The sequence below is a fragment of the Akebia trifoliata genome, chromosome 10, assembly GCF_017979445.1.
Source record: "Akebia trifoliata isolate Shusen 1 chromosome 10, ASM1797944v1, whole genome shotgun sequence".
Lineage (NCBI taxonomy): Eukaryota > Viridiplantae > Streptophyta > Magnoliopsida > Ranunculales > Lardizabalaceae > Akebia > Akebia trifoliata.
Window position 1 is genome coordinate 28,779,396 of NC_141384.1, and position 19,821 is coordinate 28,799,216.

At 36.1% G+C, this 19,821-nt stretch overlaps 2 protein-coding genes across 2 annotated transcripts; both read left to right on the forward strand.

The window, feature by feature from the left end:
* Window positions 1-1,084: 1,084 nt before the first annotated feature.
* On the forward strand, window positions 1,085-9,974 carry FUS6 (COP9 signalosome complex subunit 1). Its single transcript, XM_086455747.1, has 6 exons — window positions 1,085-1,513; window positions 4,880-5,200; window positions 7,042-7,158; window positions 7,267-7,352; window positions 9,049-9,283; window positions 9,574-9,974. Exons 1-6 carry the CDS (start codon window positions 1,127-1,129, stop codon window positions 9,748-9,750), a joined length of 1,323 nt encoding a protein of 440 aa, XP_086311873.1. The 5' UTR covers window positions 1,085-1,126; the 3' UTR covers window positions 9,751-9,974.
* Window positions 9,975-15,138: 5,164 nt separating this feature from the next.
* LOC147393636 (protein IQ-DOMAIN 22-like) lies at window positions 15,139-19,055 on the forward strand. Its single transcript, XM_086456326.1, has 4 exons — window positions 15,139-15,675; window positions 17,447-17,644; window positions 17,950-18,027; window positions 18,145-19,055. The coding sequence occupies exons 1-4, from the start codon at window positions 15,244-15,246 to the stop codon at window positions 18,934-18,936; spliced, it is 1,500 nt and encodes a 499-aa protein (XP_086312452.1). The 5' UTR covers window positions 15,139-15,243; the 3' UTR covers window positions 18,937-19,055.
* Window positions 19,056-19,821: the final 766 nt, after the last annotated feature.

The window sequence follows — 19,821 nt, forward strand, 5'->3', positions numbered from 1 at the left end:
GATGTAATTGTTTGGGAGTAGGCTAGTCAAAAATGCCATGCCCACCCCTATATTTGATAACTACGATTGGATATCACATTAAATGCTACGATCTGACATGAGGATGAGCTCAAATCACTTTTAATTATTTGTCTTATTACGTTGGAAAACTTCAAATCGATCTGATATCAAATGTCAGACTTTGACCAAGTTGACTCTCACTTATGAACATATTGACTCCAGTTCAAATCAAACTTGATTGAAGATCTGATTTGACACTTTTAGTGGCAGTGATTATATTTGCTAGGGTGCACAATTTGTATCGTGCTATTTCTGTTGATTCCTCTAAGTGAGGTACTTTTGTGTTGAGAGAGGTGGGATTGAGTGCCCTTTCCCATTATCGTGATTGGTACAGTCATGAATTCATCGCCGCACATGATGATTTCGTGGAATTCACATAGATTGAACAAGATACTTTTCTCAGGGAATGCCAAATTTATGGGACACGTGTCTTAATCTTCATGTGAGGAAAATAATGGTATTCACAGTTTCAAAATAACATTAGAGACTGATATGACTCGTTATAGTATTCTTGGTATGTTTAAAAAATGATTGAGTTATTTGAATCATCTCGTACGACGTCTTGGTTGACAACCAGGATGACTTGGGCGATATTTTGAAAATCTCTATCGAATTAATAAAACTCGATCAAGTCAACCAGGTTTATTCGTATTTCTTAATTAAAATAATTATTCGTTTATAGTTTAAATATCTACTATCTAGATAAAAATATGAACACGTGACTATTTATTTTATAATACTATTATTTAAAAAAATTATAATTGTTTGATATAAATTCAAATATTAATTAATAAATTAGTTTAAATATATATTATCTAGATAAAAAATATGAATATGTGACTAATAATCTTCTAAAGTTATTATTTGTTGGGAAAATTTTAATTATTTACAAATTCAAATATTAATTAATAACTCTAAACTGAGTTAAAGGATTTTATTCTACATATCGAGATGACTCAAGAGGGTCAACTCGGTATCCGTCGGGACGAGACGATAATTCCGAGTTTTAAAACCATGGGGCCTGAGAACTAGAACTCTCTAGGGTTTGGTTTGCAGGAGAGCAGCCATGGAAGGCGAAGAAGACGGATCAGGAACCATGATCGAGGACATCTGCTCTAATGGAGTCGATGATAAGCGAAGCAAACCAATCATAGGCAGCGAACAGATGGACATAGAATCCTATGCGAGTCTCTACAAAGGAAGAACGAAGATTACGAGGCTTCTCTTCATAGCAGATCGATGTGGAAGCCAAGCGATGCAACTCGAAGCGCTTCGAATGGCTTACGACGAGATCAAGAAGGGCGAGAATACTCAGCTCTTCAGAGAAGTTGTACAGAAGATCGATGGGCGGTTAGGGCCAGCTTATCAGATGGACCAGGTTTGGTCCGACAGTGTTGATCGAAGAGCTGAGATGAGGAAAGAGAAGCTCGAGAACGAGTTGAACGCTTATAGGGTATATTTTAAGCTCTGTTAGTTATTAATTGTTACAGAGATTATTTGTTGATTCGGAAATTTCGGATTGATTAGTGTTTTATTTATGGTCTTAGAAACGTAGAGATTGGATTCAGACTCACAAATTCGTAAGTGTTAAATGAGTTTGAATTTGAGTGGGTCTCACTGATAAATTTATGAAGTTCGTTGAATTTTGTTCTAATTTGGATTAGAAGACTAGAAAAGTTACGAAAAAAAACGAGAGTATGAGTCGTACAAACCCTAATTGTAGGGTACGCATTCTTAACTGTTACTGAATCTATTCGTTGATTTGGATTTATTAGGGGTTTATTCATTGTCTTAGAATCTTAGAGATTGGATTCAGACTCACAGCTTCACAAGTTTTAAAGGGTTTGGATTGGATTGGCTCTCACTGATAAATTTATGAAGTTAGTCGAATTTTGTTGTAGTTTGAATTAGAAGACTAGAAAAGTTACTAAAAAAAAGAGGATGGGTCGTATAAACATTAATTGTAGGATAAGATGATTAATACAGAATCTTACAATGTTACCTTGGTAAGTTATTGAGAGAAAGGGAAATTCAAGTTATAAACTACACTATTAATATTTTGACTTTCATTGGGTCAAGCTATCAAATTGATCTCTCCCGAACTGATATGGACTCAGACTCACAAGTGTTGAAGGGGTTGAATTGGATATTTTTGGATTGGCTTTCACTGATAAATCTATGAAGTTAGTTGAATTTTGTTGTGATTTGGATTAGAAGGCTAGCAAAGTTACAAAAAAAAAGATGACGATAAACCCTAATTGTAGGATAAGCGGGTTAATGTAGAATCTTACAATGTTACCTTGGTAAGTTATTGAGAGAAGGGGATATTCAAGTTATAAACTACAATATTATTATTTCAATTTTGGTTGTTCCAAGTGCATTTAAAAGACAAAAGTACATGGTTGAAATACAATGTACTGATGCCAATGCCTGGGTGACAGAATCACCACACAATAAATTATTACTGTATTACCAGATAGAAGTTAAGAAATTACAAATTAGAATAACATGCAATTACCAATGAAATCAAGTCACAGGCTAAGAACAAATAAAAAGATGAAGTCACCAAATTCAACTAGATTAGTACCGTTGATATCAAAGTTGGTTGCCATTGTCTTGGTTGGTTTATTTCAACATATATCAAGACCCTTCTGTAATAATTTGCTGCAGCTGTCATCTTTCTCGTTATTTATTTTTGGAATACATTAGTGTAATTTATATTGAGAGAGTGATGGTTGAATTGACCATTGATGAGGAGAAGTTACAAAGATTAGCCCCTTTGATAACAAATCGAATCCCATCTGAAAAGTAAGTCTTCAAAGAAGACACCAAATAAAGATAAAACCAGAGATGCTAAACCGAATGCTCATTCCCTTCGAACATTCTATAATTCCATTCATTTTATAGGCTCCAACAAACATCAAAAGGCAGTTGATGCCATAAAAGCCTTTTCTTGAAAGACCCAACATTGCCAACACTAAAAAAAACAGAAGCAAACTCGTAAAATCATGTTTACAGATGTTATTTTAATTATTTAAGTTGTTTAATTCAATTAGGAGAGAATATGTGTGTGAGCTTTAGGCTTGCACCACAGGTCCAAGCTTGCATGAAGGACAATTGCTTCAGGTTGACAGATGGTGTGAAATTTGTGTGGAATCTCTTTACATGTAGCTCAAATAGGAGAGTAGGAACAAAAATATTTATTTATTATCATGTGTTGAAATGGAAATATATTTTAGCTTAGGGTATGTTTGATTGCACATGGAAAATCAAATTCCATGAAAAATGACATTTTTCATGTGTTTGATTGCATTTTACCATGGAAATTGATTTTCTGCCCTAATCAAAAAGTCCACCAAAACATGGATTTCACTTTCCCACCCATATGGGTGGGAAAGTGAAATCAACTCATATTTTCCATCCCCAAAATATCATCTTATTCTTCCCCACTTATATCTTCTTCTTTCCTACCACCACCATAGCCTCCATCACACTAACCTCGCCGTCGTCACCATCTCTCTTTCTCTCTCTCTTTGTCTTCTTCTTTGCCGCTGCCACCACCACCACATCCTCCTCTCTCCCTCTCTCTTATCATTTCCCAAGCCTCTTCTTCTCCGCCCCAAGTCTCTCCCTCTCCTCCCATCTTCTTTCTCCTCCTCCTCCTCACCTTCTTCTTCTTTTTCTTCTTATCATCTTCCTCAGATATTTTTCCCATGATTTTATCCAAGTTAAATCAAACAATGGAATTTGATATTCCAACCCTATCTATTTTTCACCATTATTTTTCCATGGATTTTAAATTCCATGGAAAGTCACTTTCCATGCAATCAAATATACCTATTTGATTTTATTTGGATAAAATCATGGAAAAATTATCTAAGACATATGAGGAAGAAGGAGAGGAGGAGGAGGAGGAGGAGAAAGAAGATGAGAGGAGAGGGAGAGGCTTGGGGCAGAGAAGAAGAGGCTTGGAAAATGATAAGAGGGAGGGAGGGAGGGAGGGAGGGGGAGGACGTGGTTGTGGTGGCTGCGGAGGTGAGGAAGAAGATGGGAGAACGTGGTGGCAGTGGAGGTGAGGGAATGAGAAGGAGAGAGAGAGAGAGAGAGAGAGAGAGAGAGAGAGATGACGGCGACGTTAGTGTGATGGTGGCTATGGTAGTAAGGAAGAAAAAGATATTAGTGGGGAAGAAGAAAATAATATTTTGGGGATGGAAAATATGGGTTGATTTTACTTTCCCACCCATATGGGCGGGAAAGTGAAATCCATGTTTTGGTGGACTTTTTGATTGAGGTGGAAAATCAATTTTCATGAAAAAATGCAATCAAATACATGAAAAATGTCATTTTCCACCCTATTTTCCATGTGCAATCAAACATACCCTTAGTCTCTTTCTTTCTATAGTTATATTGCCAAATCCGACTAGATGTATTAGAAAGGATTTTTTTCTTCTAAAAAGATATCTATGGTGAGGTGATATTAGATTTACCTTGTTTGTGATAATTGCCGGTTTTTGAAGTGCCAACTTAGCTAAGTTGGTAAGATGTGTGGAGTGTTGTACCCATGTCCTAAGGTTCAAAACCCCTTGAACCCAGCTTCACTTGCTAACCACTACACCTTTACCTATATAAGAAAACAGATTTCAATGGTAAGACTGCTACTTGACTTTTGTTTGCTGGTACATATGAGAGAAATTTCACATATTTTTCTCCTTGTGCATTGTGGGATTTGGCTTGCTGATATCTTTATTAGCAAATTATGTAACTAAAGTTCTTTTGTTCTCATTTGTTTATTTGATCCTTTACATTTAATTTTAAGCAGACAAATTTGATCAAAGAGAGCATCAGAATGGGGTACAATGATTTTGGAGATTTTTACTATGCGCATGGTGCACTTGGGGACGCTTTTAAGAATTATGCTCGTACCCGGGATTATTGCACTACGTCAAAGCACATCATTCAGATGTGTCTGAATGCGATTTTAGTCAGCATTGAGATGGGCCAGTTCGCACATGTCACAAACTATGTCAGTAAAGCAGAGCAAGCTCCGGAGGCTCTGGACCCCATTACAATTGCGAAACTACGTTGTGTTGCAGGGTTAGCCCACTTGGAGACTAAAAAGTATAAACATGCCGCTCGCAAGGTTTGTTTGTGAATCATTTTTTTTCTCTCCTTGCAATATCATCATCATCATCATCACCACGTACCTTCGATGTGAATAGTTCATTATAAGTGTTTACCGTGAAAGAAGTTGTTTAATATGTTAAACTGGCAAACTATAGCTGTTTGATATGGCTGCAGTGATATGTTTCTTTTGGAGTTTATAGAAATGCAAAAAATGTTAAATAGGGTCAGCATGGGATTGGAATTTTGCGTTAAAATTTAATTATTAGTTAATAGCATGTATAGTGAAATCCTAGCAAAACCTTGTTAATTTTCGCACCACATTCCATGTTCCCTTAAGATTTGTTCCTGTAATATTATGTTATGCAAAAAATACAACTTCGAAGAAGAGGGAAGATAACAAAAGAAAAAAAAAAATAGAAGACAAATGATAGAAGTGTTCTTGTAAGAAGCAGCTTAGATGATTTGTCCCCAATTTTTGCAGCAAAGTTTTGGAATCTTAGAGTCGAGATTCCATATAAATGCCTACTACAACTAGAGCTTGGTTAGTGCAAGTAGAAATAAGTAGAAGCGTTAAGTGGTTCCCTTTGATGGATGAGGAGGGTGATTTTGTTATTTTCATTGAAAAATGAGGATACAAGAGAAATTTTACCATGTTTGGTGGATAAAAAACTTCTCGCAAATGTGGGAAGACAAAAGCGGGATCTGAAACATGTTTCCAAATGCTAACGAAGGTGTAGAGTATTATGATTGCAATGGTAATATTAATAATTGCTGGGCAAGGAACCCTATTGACAAAAGATGAAGTTCAATGAAAGCCTCAATCATTATTTAGGATCATACAGAGCAAATGATGATTTCATTACTAGTGAGGGGAGAAGTTTTGTCATGGAGAGATGAAATATTAAATTGGCACATGGAAAGTTGTTGGTACTTGTGAGAGTGCAAACAAAGATTTCATTGTGGGAAATTACTCTCCCCCCCTCTCTCCCTCTCCCTCTCCCCCGCTGTGGTCGTATAATACTGTAATAAGTTTTCAAATATTTTCCATCTATTATTAATTCCTTATAATTGAGTTTAGAAAAAGTAGATGATGTCCAATTTGAGTAATTCTGGAGGGAAGGGTGGAAAGACATGAACTTACTTGAGTTGGTTTAAGTGCACAAGCGTGATTAGTGGCATGGTATTATGAAATGTCAAGAGTAATATGAATTTATGAGGGAGGTTGTTATGGAAATTTTGAAATAGATGGGATGGGTGAGGACATTATTGAGGGACTTTTATTGCAAATTAAAAAGAGGTGTAGGCTGCTCATAAAGAATGGTTTTGCATATCCCGTGCAAAGTGCGGATAAAGTTCAAGGAGGGGCTAGGGATGTAGTGGGGTAGGATTTATGATTAGGTTCTGGTACAACAATTAGTGAGGATGTTGCCACTAAATTTCACATTTGTGTGTGTGTGTGTGTATGCGTGTTTTTGTTATAGATAAAGCAACTCTTATCCTTTGATTAATTTGAATAAAGTGGTTGTTGGGATCCATGTAGATGAGTTTTTGCTATTGATCAGATTTTGAATTTGTTTTATGTTCAATTTTGTCCATTTTCTTCATGCAGCTTGTGATATAGTTAATTCCTTCACTTGTGAGGGAAATTTAAGACTTATGTTGGCCATTCAGTGATTCAGTTTTGTAATTGCTTTCCCTTTTCTTGATAAATTCATTATTTATTGAGACCATGATAAAAGAAGCTTGGAGTTGAGAGCTAGATGCATGTCGTGTAGGGACAGAACTTGTATAGATCTTCTTGATTTCTATTGGAAACAATATTTTACCATAATATTTTTTTTTTGGGTCTGCGTGCAGTTCTTGGAAACAGGTCCTGAATTGGGGAACACTTACACAGAAGTCATTGCACCCCAAGACGTAGCAACATATGGTGGACTTTGTGCACTTGCTACTTTTGACAGGACAGAGTTAAAGGTATTAACATTTTTACCTCTTAAATTAAATTTGTGATTTTCTTATTCTCAAACTTACAGGACAGACAACAGAGCCTAAATTATTTTCTTTTGTTACCTTGTTCTGCAGAATAAGGTGATGGACAATCTCAACTTCCGCAACTTCTTAGAGCTAGTACCTGAAGTAAGGGAGATTATCAATGATTTCTATTCAAGGTAAAGCAATATGAAAACTGATGACTGTTCGGTTATCCGTCATCTGCATCTTAACTTCTATCATGACTTAGTGTGTTTGTTATCATTCTGCCCGACAGGAGAAATGAGTAAATTGGGCACCATTTACAATGAGAATATTTTTTTTTTATCCCATTATAGTCTCATTGTTAATTCAAGATAAAAAGATAATGTATTTGTAGATTATTCTTGTCACTCTACACATCTGTCTGTGCATCTCAAAGGTTGTGTAGATGATTGATAATCCTATTTGTAGGGCAGGTTGGTATGCCTAATTACCGATAGCTGTGTTGGAATTGACAAACTAGCATAGTCTGGGTAACATGGAACTTTGCCTGGAATTGCCTCCTCTAGTTATCTTTTTTGCCGCAAGGTTCTTCCATTTTCACATTTATATTTATTTTTTGGCTCTGTAGGGAACCTTACAATTTTTTTTCCTTAGAAAAGTATCAAAACAGCATTAGTTTTTCTTTTTATGGAAATTGTTATGGAACAAAATTCCAAGGAAAAAACTTTTAAGCTTCCATTTGCAGCCTTGGTAAAGAAGTTAGGCTGGTCAACTAAATTTGAAGAGAAAGTAACAATGATTAGATATGTTGTAGTTTTATCTTGAATCTGAGGTAGGGGTGTCAACGGGTCGGTTCTGGATGGGTTCCCCAAGTACCGAGAACCAGAACCAGAACCGAGATTTTCTTATCGATTTCGGTTCCGGCCGTGAGATTCTCTGAACGAGAACCGGCCTAAAAAATTTCCGATACCCATTAAGATGGATTATATTTTTTCAAATGATAAAAAAATAATAAGTATCCAATGAAACAGACAGTTATGTATAAATGTAACTATATAACTTGTAATTCCTCAATTGAAATTTAAGATTAACAATGAATTCTTCAAGTAAATAAAATAATAGAAAATTATGATATGAACTATTTATTTGTTGTTGAAATTGTATAAAAATGTGAAAAATGAATGGACGTTCACATAGAGAAAAAAAAATAATAATTAAAGAATTCACATTTGGAAAGATAAATAATTAAAGATTTTTTTTGATAAGCAATAATTAAAGACTTCACAGTCACTTTTTATACTTTAATTTAGTTCAAGCACATTTACTTCAAGATATTTCTTTGTTAGCATTTAATTAGCCTACTAATTTTATTCTTAATGTTATAAAAAACAATAATTTACTTATTTTGCTTGCCTTTTTTGCAATATATTATATTTAAAAAAAAAAAACAATAATTTACTAATTGGGGACCTAATGAAGACCTGATTCTTATTGGGTCCTTAAGATAGCTACACAGAACTGGACCCGAAAAATTATTGGGTCCATCATGGTAGACCCAAAACCGACTTAATCAGTTTCAGGTACATCGGGTAAATGTGTAATTGGGTACCATTGTCACCCTTAATTTGAAGTAGCATAGAAATGTTATTTATTGGTTATTGTGTCGGTTGTGCTATTTATTGGGGAATCCTTTGTTCCCTTTCATCCTTAAATATATGTTTTGTTAAGCTCTTCCTTGGTTATTTTAGTCAACTGCACCGCTCTTTTCTGACACAAATATGGCTTTCTTTGATTGGCATGTAATAACCTCGGTCTACCCTTACAATAGATCTTGAGGGTTTAAACATTCTAGTCTTTCACTTTTTGACTAATTGTTTTTTGCTGTTGCAGCCATTATGCTTCATGCCTTGAGTATCTTGAAAATCTCAAAGCAAATTTATTGCTTGATATCCATTTGCATGATCATGTTGAGACACTATATAACCAAATCCGTCACAAAGCCCTCATCCAATATACACACCCATTCCTGTCTGTTGATCTGCGAATGATGGCCAGTGCCTTCAAAACGAATGTCGCAGGGCTTGAGAAAGAACTAGAAGCTTTGATTACTGACAACCAGATTCAGGTATGGTTTGGACTGATCTTCCCCTTTTCCTTTACAGTTCAAGTTTTAATTTGACATGGGTACTAAAAACGGCTGTTCTGAGTGGATTTTGTGTTTAGATTGGATCTTCTCATTGGACTAAATTCCTAGGTTGCCGTTTTGGTTTTTTTGTTTTGGTGTTGGCCATGGTCTTCCTAACCAAGGGGATTTTATCTATAAACTTTCATTTATCTGTTCTCCATATATTCTTATATCTTAAAAATAAAAAATATACATTTATGCTTAATTGATCACTCTGGTCAAATCCACAGGCTCGGATTGACTCGCATAATAAAATTTTGTACGCTCGACATGCTGATCAGAGGAACACGACATTCCAACGGGTCCTACAGACTGGAAGTGAGTTCGATCGTGATGTTAGGTCGATGTTGCTCAGGGCCAATCTTCTAAAGCATGAATACAACCTTAGGACAGCAAGAAGACTTTGAATCTCCAGGTCTTTTATGTTTTTGTTGCACATATATATATTACCTTGACCTACTAGTGTGGGTTGATGGAGCTTTATCCAAAACCTGTGCATACGGGTACCCATGCACATTAAAGATGTCGGCTTCCATGTTTATTTAATTTTACAAACTTTTGACTGTTGTGACAGTATCATTCCTGTACCGTTGTTTTGGTATTGAATGCGATTTTTTTTGTTCTATACCAACTGCAGAGGCCAAATTGGAGAGTAGATAATTAAACATTTCACGTTCTCTTAATATTCAGAGTTCTTGGTTTTCAATTTCCACTATAATGATTAATAAATAACGATATATGTCATTGATCCAATTTCGAGAGTTGGCTGATTGGATGAGTTTGACCAATCTACCCATTTGATGCAAGTTCGGTTTTTGAAGAAAGAAACAACCCAACTGTGATGCTTTGATGAGCAGTCAGGTCTCCCGTCTGAGTTACTGGGCTCATTCATTAGCTTGTCTTCCTTTTATTTATTTATTTATTCTTTAAATTTAATGAAATGAACTTGAAATTTAAGCCATAAAGAAAATTTTACAGATTTAAAAAAAAAAAAAATTCATTAACCAGGCTGGTTGAGATTGCCGGCCAAAGAAAATACAGCTAAAACATAAAAAAAAAAAAAACACTGGACGAACAAAAGTATTGAAGTTGAAAAATGCATGAATTAGTGCCTTGTTACGTAGTTTAATGTTTATAAACTAGATTCTATGAATGAATTGTGACCTTTAGGTAACAACTATTCGCCTTCCATACACTTTAAAAAAAAAAAAAAAAATACTAAGACCTAAGAAAAACTAAGAAAGAAAATAGTATGACAATTGGGTTGGAATTTCTGGTTTAAACTAAAATTCGGTCGCTTGTCAAGAAATCACTTATAGCATACTTTAGTACAAGGCTACTAGCTACATCTCTTTCTTATTACAGGACAGGCAGAGTGTTGAAAATGTGGGTAGGGGTGCATGTGTGGAGCATTTTTGTTCTGAAACAGGGACCATACTACCTAAATAGTAACTACAGTTGGCACCATTCCAAGAATGACAAGAGGGCTGTTAAGGGTTGGGAAATGAATGCGACCCAGTTTCCTCGAACTCTGAGAAAAATACAAGAGAAACAAACATTTGAATTTATTTTTCATTTTGGAGAGTCTGGGCTTTACTGTTTTTATTCTTTTTTTCTTTATCAGAATGTTTGTTTGTGTTCTTTGGTATGGGTTTCTTCTTATGAACCTAGGGACCAGAGACCACCTTGCACAGAAATTGCAGTTGTCACCCATTTTTTCTACTGTTTTATTGATATAGACATTACAAGGACTGGAAAATGCATTTGAGCAAAAATTACATAAATAAACAAAAAGTAATTACATCCAAATCATTAGAAGATGTATCTCATGTGTTTAACACTTTGTCATCAATACATCTTCTTCAACCTCTTGTAAAAAACCCTCAATTCTTCTACTTAAAATTTTTATCGATCTTGTTCTCGAGGCTTGAAGGTTGAAGGAGAGAGAGAGAGAGAGAGAGAGAGGTCAAAGATAACAGGTTTTCGGTGGAAGAATCGGGGTGGTCTTGTCCAAAGGTTGACGATGAGGGTATATAGATCATTTTACATATGCATCTTGGAAAAGAGCGAGGTCAATAGGGTTATGATCAACATTTCGAAAACATGGGTAGGGTCATCTAAACTTGGGGGGCTTTTTGGAGATGCCGAGAGACTTTTGTGGAGTATCTTGCATTCGCTGCTTTTTTGATGCAATGCATTCAATGAGTTTTTTTTTTTTTTTTGAGGGGGGGGGGGGGGGGGGGGGGGGGGGGCGGGGGGCTGTTTTGAAGATTTTGTTGTAAGATGAGACCATATTTGTAGCGTTGCCTCTGTTTAATTGCGCCCTCCTTATATTGTTTCTTTGCATCGGTCATCTCGACCATCTTATTGAAATTATATTTTAATTATATTAACAAAAAAATGTCATGCTGGAGTGACCTCAAGATAGTATCTCAGTTTTTTGACATGGAAGTGTGTAGGAACCATAGTTTTCACTCATATCTCAATAAAAAGTATCTATGGTTCCTACACACTTCTATGTCAGGAAAGTGCGGTGTGTGAGGTATAATCTTGAGGTCACTTCAGAATTATTCATATCTAAAATCACCTAAAAATCTTTATTTGTCTTCCTGTGTCAAGTGATTTTCATTAGAAATTGTGTGGAACCCCAGTAGATACTTATCTGATTTCTCTGGTCCACTTCTCCAAATCCAACTTTTAATCTTCCTAACTTATTGGGTAATAATAGAGATAATCAAATATCTTATTTGGATTCTTTCCTCATTTTCCATTACATCAATCTGGTGATGTTGCATGCTCAACATCCATGGAATGTTTGTTTGAATAAGAAGAAACTAAATACTCCAAACTAGACCTTTTTTTTTATATACTTTAATCTAACTGATAATCTTCCCAAACTTTCATCTGTGTAGATTTAGTTGCACATATGATCTAAAGGTGATAAATGTTAAAAGTTTATTAAATAGTTATTACCCATAAATGATTATATTTATTAAGAACTACTGGAAGGTGGCATGTGCAAACACACATGTATCTAAAGGGGTTATTTGTAATTTAAAATATTAAATAAAAGGTGATTTTGAAGATTACATATTTTGAAAACTTTTCCCAACGCGATTTTAGGGGTGCAATTGCAATTTTTTTTGTTCTTGACCAAGAGACCCTGATTATATTGTGTTTAAATGTTAAGGTAAGGGGGATTTTTGGAATCCAAATTATAGTGTAATCATTTCTACTCCACTTTCTCTCATCATATAAAAGTAAAGAAGTCGTTAGATTGCAATTTTATTGGATTTTGATGAAAATGACTTCAATTATATTAAGTTCAAATGTTAAGTTAGGGGTAATTTTGAAATTCAAATTTTGGTATCAAACCACTTCTAGTCCGCCACTCCGTCTTGTGTCGTTATAATAGTAAAGATTTGGTTATAGTTAATTGGAAGTTATGAGACTTACAAAATTCGTCGTGAAATTATAACTCAACTATGAACAAGAATGGAATGTATGATTCCTTTTTTTAAAGCACAGTTTAATTAAATAGAACCAACTTATTTTCATTTTTAAGGTATGTAAGAGAGTTTTGCTGCTTTTTAAGACCAAGTGGTGACAAAATGTATATGGGGTCTGAATAACACTCTGTCCTAAGGTACAAAGACTTATTTTCACCCACAAAGTTCCATCAAATTCAAGAGTTAATTGACCAAAGTTTAAAGTTTCTTGACAGAGGTGTTTTTTTTTTTTCCTTTCTTTTCTTCATATGTAAACAGTTGCAAGGATTTGTCAGTTTTCAAATATTTGTTGACCCTATCATGTCTCTCTACCTAATTTTCTTGAAAAATGTTGGAATGACACGAACGGAAACAAAAATATGTAAAAAATGATGTGGTGGTGCGTGCATAACCGTAGATATTTTTTATTTGTATCTTGTCGAAAAACATCTACGGTAATGTGGGCGACACCATGTCATTTGTCATCTTTGTGCCTCCGTTTGTGTCACCTCAGCACAACTCAATTTTCTTTCACTCTAATGTCCGAAGGACACGATTTCGCAACCACCACTCAAACCATTTTTCTCCATTGTAGGACACGTGTCTGAATAGGAGGACAGCCGGAACTTCAGCCAAGACTAATGGCAGTGAATGAAAACAAACGCACCAACTCAAGTGTGTTTGGGGATCGGATGTGATCTTTTTTTTAGAGAGCTACTATTGCCACACCAATTGTGTGCAATTCTTCGGTGATTTACATACAAATGGGTGAGGCATTAGTAAAAGTTGGTGTGGCAATAGCAACTCTCAATTTTTTATCCTAGCGCCAATAAATTTTTGTGTATGCAATATATTAATTTTTTAGGTGAATAAATTGCTGTTTTGAACCAATGTATCAAAAGTTTTGTTACAATTTGCAATTTTATTATTTGGGATTCAAGATTGATGGATGTAAGTAATATTATAAATTATATGAAATTATTCTATGCATTTTAATGAAATATTAAACAATGCATATCAACGTTGCAATTTTTTAAAATAAATTATAACATAAAAGAAGAGAGTTTCTATTGCCACTTCAACTTTTACTAAAAGTACCCCAATATATGTGCTAATTAGGGGTGCAACTTGATTCGGGTTGGTTCGGATTAGAGCAAAATTGAATCGATCAAGATCGATTCCATCATATGAGAACCAAAATCGAATCGAATTATTCTAAAATCGAACCAATCCAAACCGACCTTTATTCGGTTTGGTTCGATTCGATTCCATGGGTTGCGAGGAGACTTACGGTTTGATCGTGAATCGCAGTCGTAGAGGGAGAGAAATCAGTCGGTGGCAGACTGGCAGCCTGTCGCAGAGACGAGATCAGTCGATGGTAGGCTGACAGTCGGTCACAGAGATGAGATCAGCCGGTGGCAGGCTGGCAATCTATCACAGAGAGAGAGAGAGAGATTGATCAACCCATGGCAACCACTGACGACAGGTTGCAGAGATGATCGAAAGTGAGAGAGACGAGTGATCAGCCAGTGCAGATTGGCAGCAGGTCGCAGAGATCAGAGAGAGAGATTCATCAGTCGGTGGCAGTTGCTGGCAACAGGTTGTAGAGACAAGCGTGAGAGACGAAAAAGAGAGAGAAACGAGAGAGATGAGGGTTATGTTAGTTTTATAAAAATTAAAAATTAAAAATTAAATGTTTTATTTAAAATTAATAGGAATTCGGTTTTCGATTTGGTTCGGATTTTTATATTACCTGAATCGAGAATCGAATCGAATTCATCGATTTTTTATTTTCTAAACCCGAAACCGAATCGATATTAATTTAAACCGAATCAAACCAATCCAAATTTCACGATTTGATTCGGTTATCGGTTTGAACCGAATGAAGTTGCACCCCTAGTGTTAGTTTCATATGAATTGAAATGCTCTTAGCAAAAGTTGGTGTGGCAATAGAATATCTTTTAACAATATAAAGGTTTACGGGCAACGACACGACAAGTCAACTAATCATAGAGAAGTAAAAGGTTATCATAGTCATTTTACAGAGCACAAGGAGGGTAGCATTGTCATTTCAATAAAAAAAGTCAGGAAGAAAAAAGAAAAAAAAATAGTAAATAAAACACATGTACTGCTCTGAGTCATATCGGGACCGACGATTTGCTTCTTCATCTATTTTTTTTTTTTCAATTTATATATATATTTTGACAAGACTTGACATTCTTAATTTATTAATTTATTAATTTAAATTTACAATATTACCCTTCAATATTTCCATATATCTATTCAGCTCTCTCACTTAAGCTTATTTCATCCCTCCTCTCTCTCTCTCTCTCTCTCTCTCCAATGGAGATTTTAACTGGAAACCAAAACCCATTTTCAAAACCACTACCTGTCTTCTGGTAGTTTCTCTATATGGGGAAAACCGCTAGGTGGTTTCGTAGTCTATTGGGAGGGAAGAAGGATTCATCTTCGTCCCCAAACGTGTCTGGTGTGTCAGACACGAAGCCAGTGAAGGATAAGAAGAGATGGAGCTTTGTCAGATCTTTCAAAGAGAAAGAGAGTACAGCGCCACCGGTGCACGTTAATGAAAGAAGGGGATCTTATAGGGAGGGATCTTTGTCGCATCCGTACATCGATGGAATCGATCCTAACAAGCACGCTATAGCTGTAGCTGCAGCCACCGCCGCGGTGGCTGAAGCCGCAGTTGCAGCGGCGCAAGCCGCCGCGGCGGTGGTGAAATTGACTAGCAGTGGAAGATGCGCCGCGGCGTACGTTAGTGCGAGTGGTTTGAGGAGAGAAGATTGGGCTTCTGTTAAGATCCAAGCAGCGTTTCGAGGTTATCTGGTTAGTACTTGGTAGTAATTTCTCTTTAACTATTTCCCGAAATTACTCTTGAATTCTTTTTAAATTATAAAAATGAACCAGAAAAGTTTTTCGATTCCAACGAACAGCTGAGATTTGAACAATTCCCTAGGGATACTCTAAGGAACAAATCCCAAGGAAACCTGTAATTAATGTACTTCGAGTTTCGCAATAACGTTTGCGTTAAGTAGCCCAAAAAAACGCGTTTTTTTTTTTTGGGTTTAATCTGGTTTCTGTTCTCTTTTTTTTTTTTTTTTAATAATTTAAGGAAAAGTCGTTTTTAGCCTTCTGGTTCCTGCAAATTCTGGTTTCCGAGTGTGGGTATTTTCGTTATTTTCAAGATATATAGTATTTCCTTCTAATGGTCATGGTTTCCGTTTTTGTTCTTGGTTTTAAGGTCTGGGCAAAGTGCTAAAATGCGCCTTGGTGGTATTGTTCTACCCGTGACCTTTAATTCTCATAAAATCACATTCTAGTCAATTTCAAACCAAAGAGAATCGATTCTCTTCCATATTAAATGACTATTTTACCCTTTTTATCCATATTAAAGAAGCTTTCTTTTATCATTGGCGGCTACTTTAATTCAAAGGATTTTAATTTCAGAGGGTAAATATAAATGTTGGATTGGATTGCAAACCAACCCATCATTCAATCCAATTCTTCTGATCAGCTGATCACAACCATTGAAAATAATTCCATCAATGTCAGTTTGACTTTTGGGGAATTTCCATTGACCCATGTCTTTGTAGAAGTTAAATTCGAACAGTAGTGTTGTACGAATTTATGTACAAATGTTTTTTTTTTTTTTTTTTCAATTCGTGATGGAGTCAAAACTGTAACCTAAACAAATTGGGTGGATATGTGCTGGCTTTGTGGGGGGACCAGTAGTAATATATTATTGTAGTGGAGTATGTATTATAGCAGACGAGTCAGAATTCAGAAGCTCGTGCTAGTGAACTTTTTTTTTTTTCTTTTATTTTGGTGGGGTTGGTGAGTTAAGGTGTCGGTTGTCTTCTCGAATGTCAGACTTTCTATGAATGTTGGTGTTAGGGAAGAAAATGATTTCTCCTCTCACAAGGCCCTACAACACTTTTAAGGTTTTAAAAAATTTCAAGTTGAATTGTGTGTAAATGTAAAAGCTCTTGGGCTCCCCCCACCCCCACTAACTACTTCAAATTTTGAGTCCTTTTCGCGCCTTATAAGAAAGCTGTTTTTTTGCTTTTAATTAGTGAACTTTAATTAATGATTAGTATCCTACAATGGGTGCTTTATGGATTATTTTGTTGTGTACTTGTGTTTGTAGCACCATCATGTGACCTGAAGATTGGTCGGGTCGGTTAACCGGTTGAACCAAATCATTTTTATGATTTGGGTTGAAACAACTTTGGGAGTTGGATGTTTGTTTTGCTATGAATCAACTTTCTGTTATCGTTAGTTGGCGCTTTATTGGGTTGAACTAATCTGTTTATGGTTTGGGTCATGGACCTAGACCTTCATTGCTTAGTGCCCCTAGTGCGTGGTAATGCCTGGGACACTTTGGGTAAGGCTGACTTGAGCTGTTTTGGGGAGAGAGCTTGAGTGTCTAACAGGCCCTACACAATGAGGGATTAGGTCCTTGGCATTAGGATGTGATCAGTTTAATTTAGGTTGCATTGGGTTGACCCACTTGGATTATATTGGAAAATGGACTCCAAGAACCATTGAAGTAGTCTTACTTGGGCCTGGTCTGATTCTATTTAGTTTATTTTTGAAGGCAAGGAGAGCTTTGAGGGCACTAAAAGGATTGGTGAAGCTTCAGGCACTGGTGAGAGGGCACATCATGAGAAAGAAGACCGTAGATACTATGCGGCGCATGCAGGCATTGGTTCGAGTCCAAGCTAGAGCTCGAGCGGGACGTGCCCATATTCCAGAAACCCAACATTACAAGAAGCCCTCACTATCCCATCAACCCGTAAGTAGGCTTTACGCCTGTCAATTATATTTCTACTGATTCAATGTTCTTAAGAGCTCTATTTTGGACCCCTTGAAGTTTATTATAGACATTTTGCAAATTGTAATAAATTAGAAAGAAAGCTTACAATTAGTAGATATGTAGAGATTATACAATTTAGAATTTTGAAGCATGTTTTGGAAGAAAATGTTGAAATAGTTCCTACTGGAATCCGTCCTTAGTAGAATATGCCGTGTCGTTGCTTGTCTCTTGGTGCTTCACATGGACAACGGAAATAACAAAATTCTCATTTGATCTTCATGTAGGGTCCTGCAACACCTGAGAAATATGAACGTGCAATTCACTCTAACAGTACAAGACACGATCGGCCCTCCACTCTCAAGGTATGTCTTCCTATGTTATGCAAACGACATCTTTTTTGTGTACTACATGCCAAACTATATGTCTAATAAGTAATGTAGCGAAATTCTTAATTTGTTCACATCCATCAATTTGTGCAGAGGAATGGCTCGAAGCCAAACAGCAGGGACACACTTGACCTCGAGAAAACACACATGGGTAGGAATTACTTCGACCGTCAGATGGAAGAACGATCATCAGACCACCGTAAAGAGAAACCGATAAAATCTGGTCCTACTGATGATGATAAAAGTGACAAGATCCTTGAGATAGATCCCGGGAAACCTCACTTCAACTCCAAAAGAGGGAACATCTTCCAATCATCTCAGCATACTTTGTCTTTTGATCGAATTGGTCAAAGCTTTACGACAATAGACTCCCCCTCAAAGGATTCTACAACAGCTCAACTATCAACTTCAAGTCCATCATCTGACGAAGTTCAGTCGATGTACCCTCGAAGATTTCCCCATGAGGTCGATGATGAAGCTTTTTCTACAGCTGAAAACAGTCCACATTTCTTCTCAGCTTCTTCAAGGCCTGGTAGTTCAAAGAGAGGCACGTTCACTCCCACTAAGAGTGATTGTTCACGAAGTGTGTTCAGTGGGTACTCAGACCACCCGAACTACATGGCCAACACTGAATCATCGAGGGCTAAAGTGAGATCACAGAGTGCCCCGAAACAGCGGCTTGAGTTTGAGAAATCTAGTTCGGTCAAGAGGTGTGCTGTTTACGGGTTCGTTGGGGATCCTAGGTCAAGTGCTCAGAAGGCTTTGACATTACATGCTAACTTCACAAACAAGGCGTATCCTGGATCGGGGCGGTTGGATAGACTTGGGATGCCAATACGCAATGATGTAGTAGGGTTTAATGGTATAAACAATAACAGGTACTAGATTGTGTGTGTGTGTGTGAATGGATCTTTTTTGGGTTTGTTTTGTGTTTATTGTCTAAGGTTGCTAAGCCAGCATCCATCTTATATTTTCTTCATCCAAATGGTTTGTTTTGTGTTCTACATCTTAAGGAGATCCATAGATTTAACTGACTGATTAGATGATCCTGGCCATCCAATTGATTGTTTGGAAATCCATTTATATTTCTCTAGCTTAAAGTTCATTATTTCTTTGGATGCACACATCAATTTTTCCATCTTTAAGTTTTCTAGCAAAGATTCTCATATAATCTCTTATTTTAATAATTTTCATTCTCAGTGTCATTAAAATAAATATAAATCAATATATCATATATCTTCTATGGTCAAAATCACCCCTCATTAGGTAGAAAATATCAAGTCAAACCAAATAAAATTGTGAAATGTCAGTATAAGTATGGTCCACCTATTGAAGATAAATCCATGTCGGTTCTCATTTTATATGTAGAGTTGACAATTCTTCCAACTCCTCATTTTGAGGTGAAATATTGGGATATTATTGGAGTCCAACTAGCCTTACTATGATAGTGAGGAAAAAAAAGACCTCGTGATGTGTCACACAATTCTTCGACAGTCTTTACAAATCTCGAGGTCTTTTTGATTTTGGATGAGACTTAGTAACAACTTTTTCCTCACTATCGTAGTAAGGAAAGGATTTCTGTATTATTATTGGGTCAACTTCCTCGATTTCATGGGAAGATTGTTAATTGGACCATGACACCCCAAATTAGGATTTCTCTGACCAATTATTAGTTTGGGTAAGAAAGGATCATATACTTAAATCACTATTAGTCGTTTCTTTTCTCATTTTCTCACAATGCTTTCACATTAGTTAATTAGTGTGATCGAT

What these genes read in the sequence shown, in the direction of transcription:
- LOC147393636 (XM_086456326.1), top strand. Translation starts at nt 15,244, where the DNA reads ATGGGGAAAACCGCTAGGTGGTTTCGTAGTCTATTGGGAGGGAAGAAG. An exon ending in CCTCACTATCCCATCAACCC is followed by an intron (nt 17,645 to 17,949) that starts GTAAGTAGGCTT and finishes ATCTTCATGTAG; the next exon opens with GGTCCTGCAACACCTGAGAA. An exon ending in ATCGGCCCTCCACTCTCAAG is followed by an intron (nt 18,028 to 18,144) that starts GTATGTCTTCCT and finishes CAATTTGTGCAG; the next exon opens with AGGAATGGCTCGAAGCCAAA.
- FUS6 (XM_086455747.1), top strand. Translation starts at nt 1,127, where the DNA reads ATGGAAGGCGAAGAAGACGGATCAGGAACCATGATCGAGGACATCTGC. An exon ending in ATAAACATGCCGCTCGCAAG is followed by an intron (nt 5,201 to 7,041) that starts GTTTGTTTGTGA and finishes GTCTGCGTGCAG; the next exon opens with TTCTTGGAAACAGGTCCTGA. An exon ending in TTGACAGGACAGAGTTAAAG is followed by an intron (nt 7,159 to 7,266) that starts GTATTAACATTT and finishes CTTGTTCTGCAG; the next exon opens with AATAAGGTGATGGACAATCT.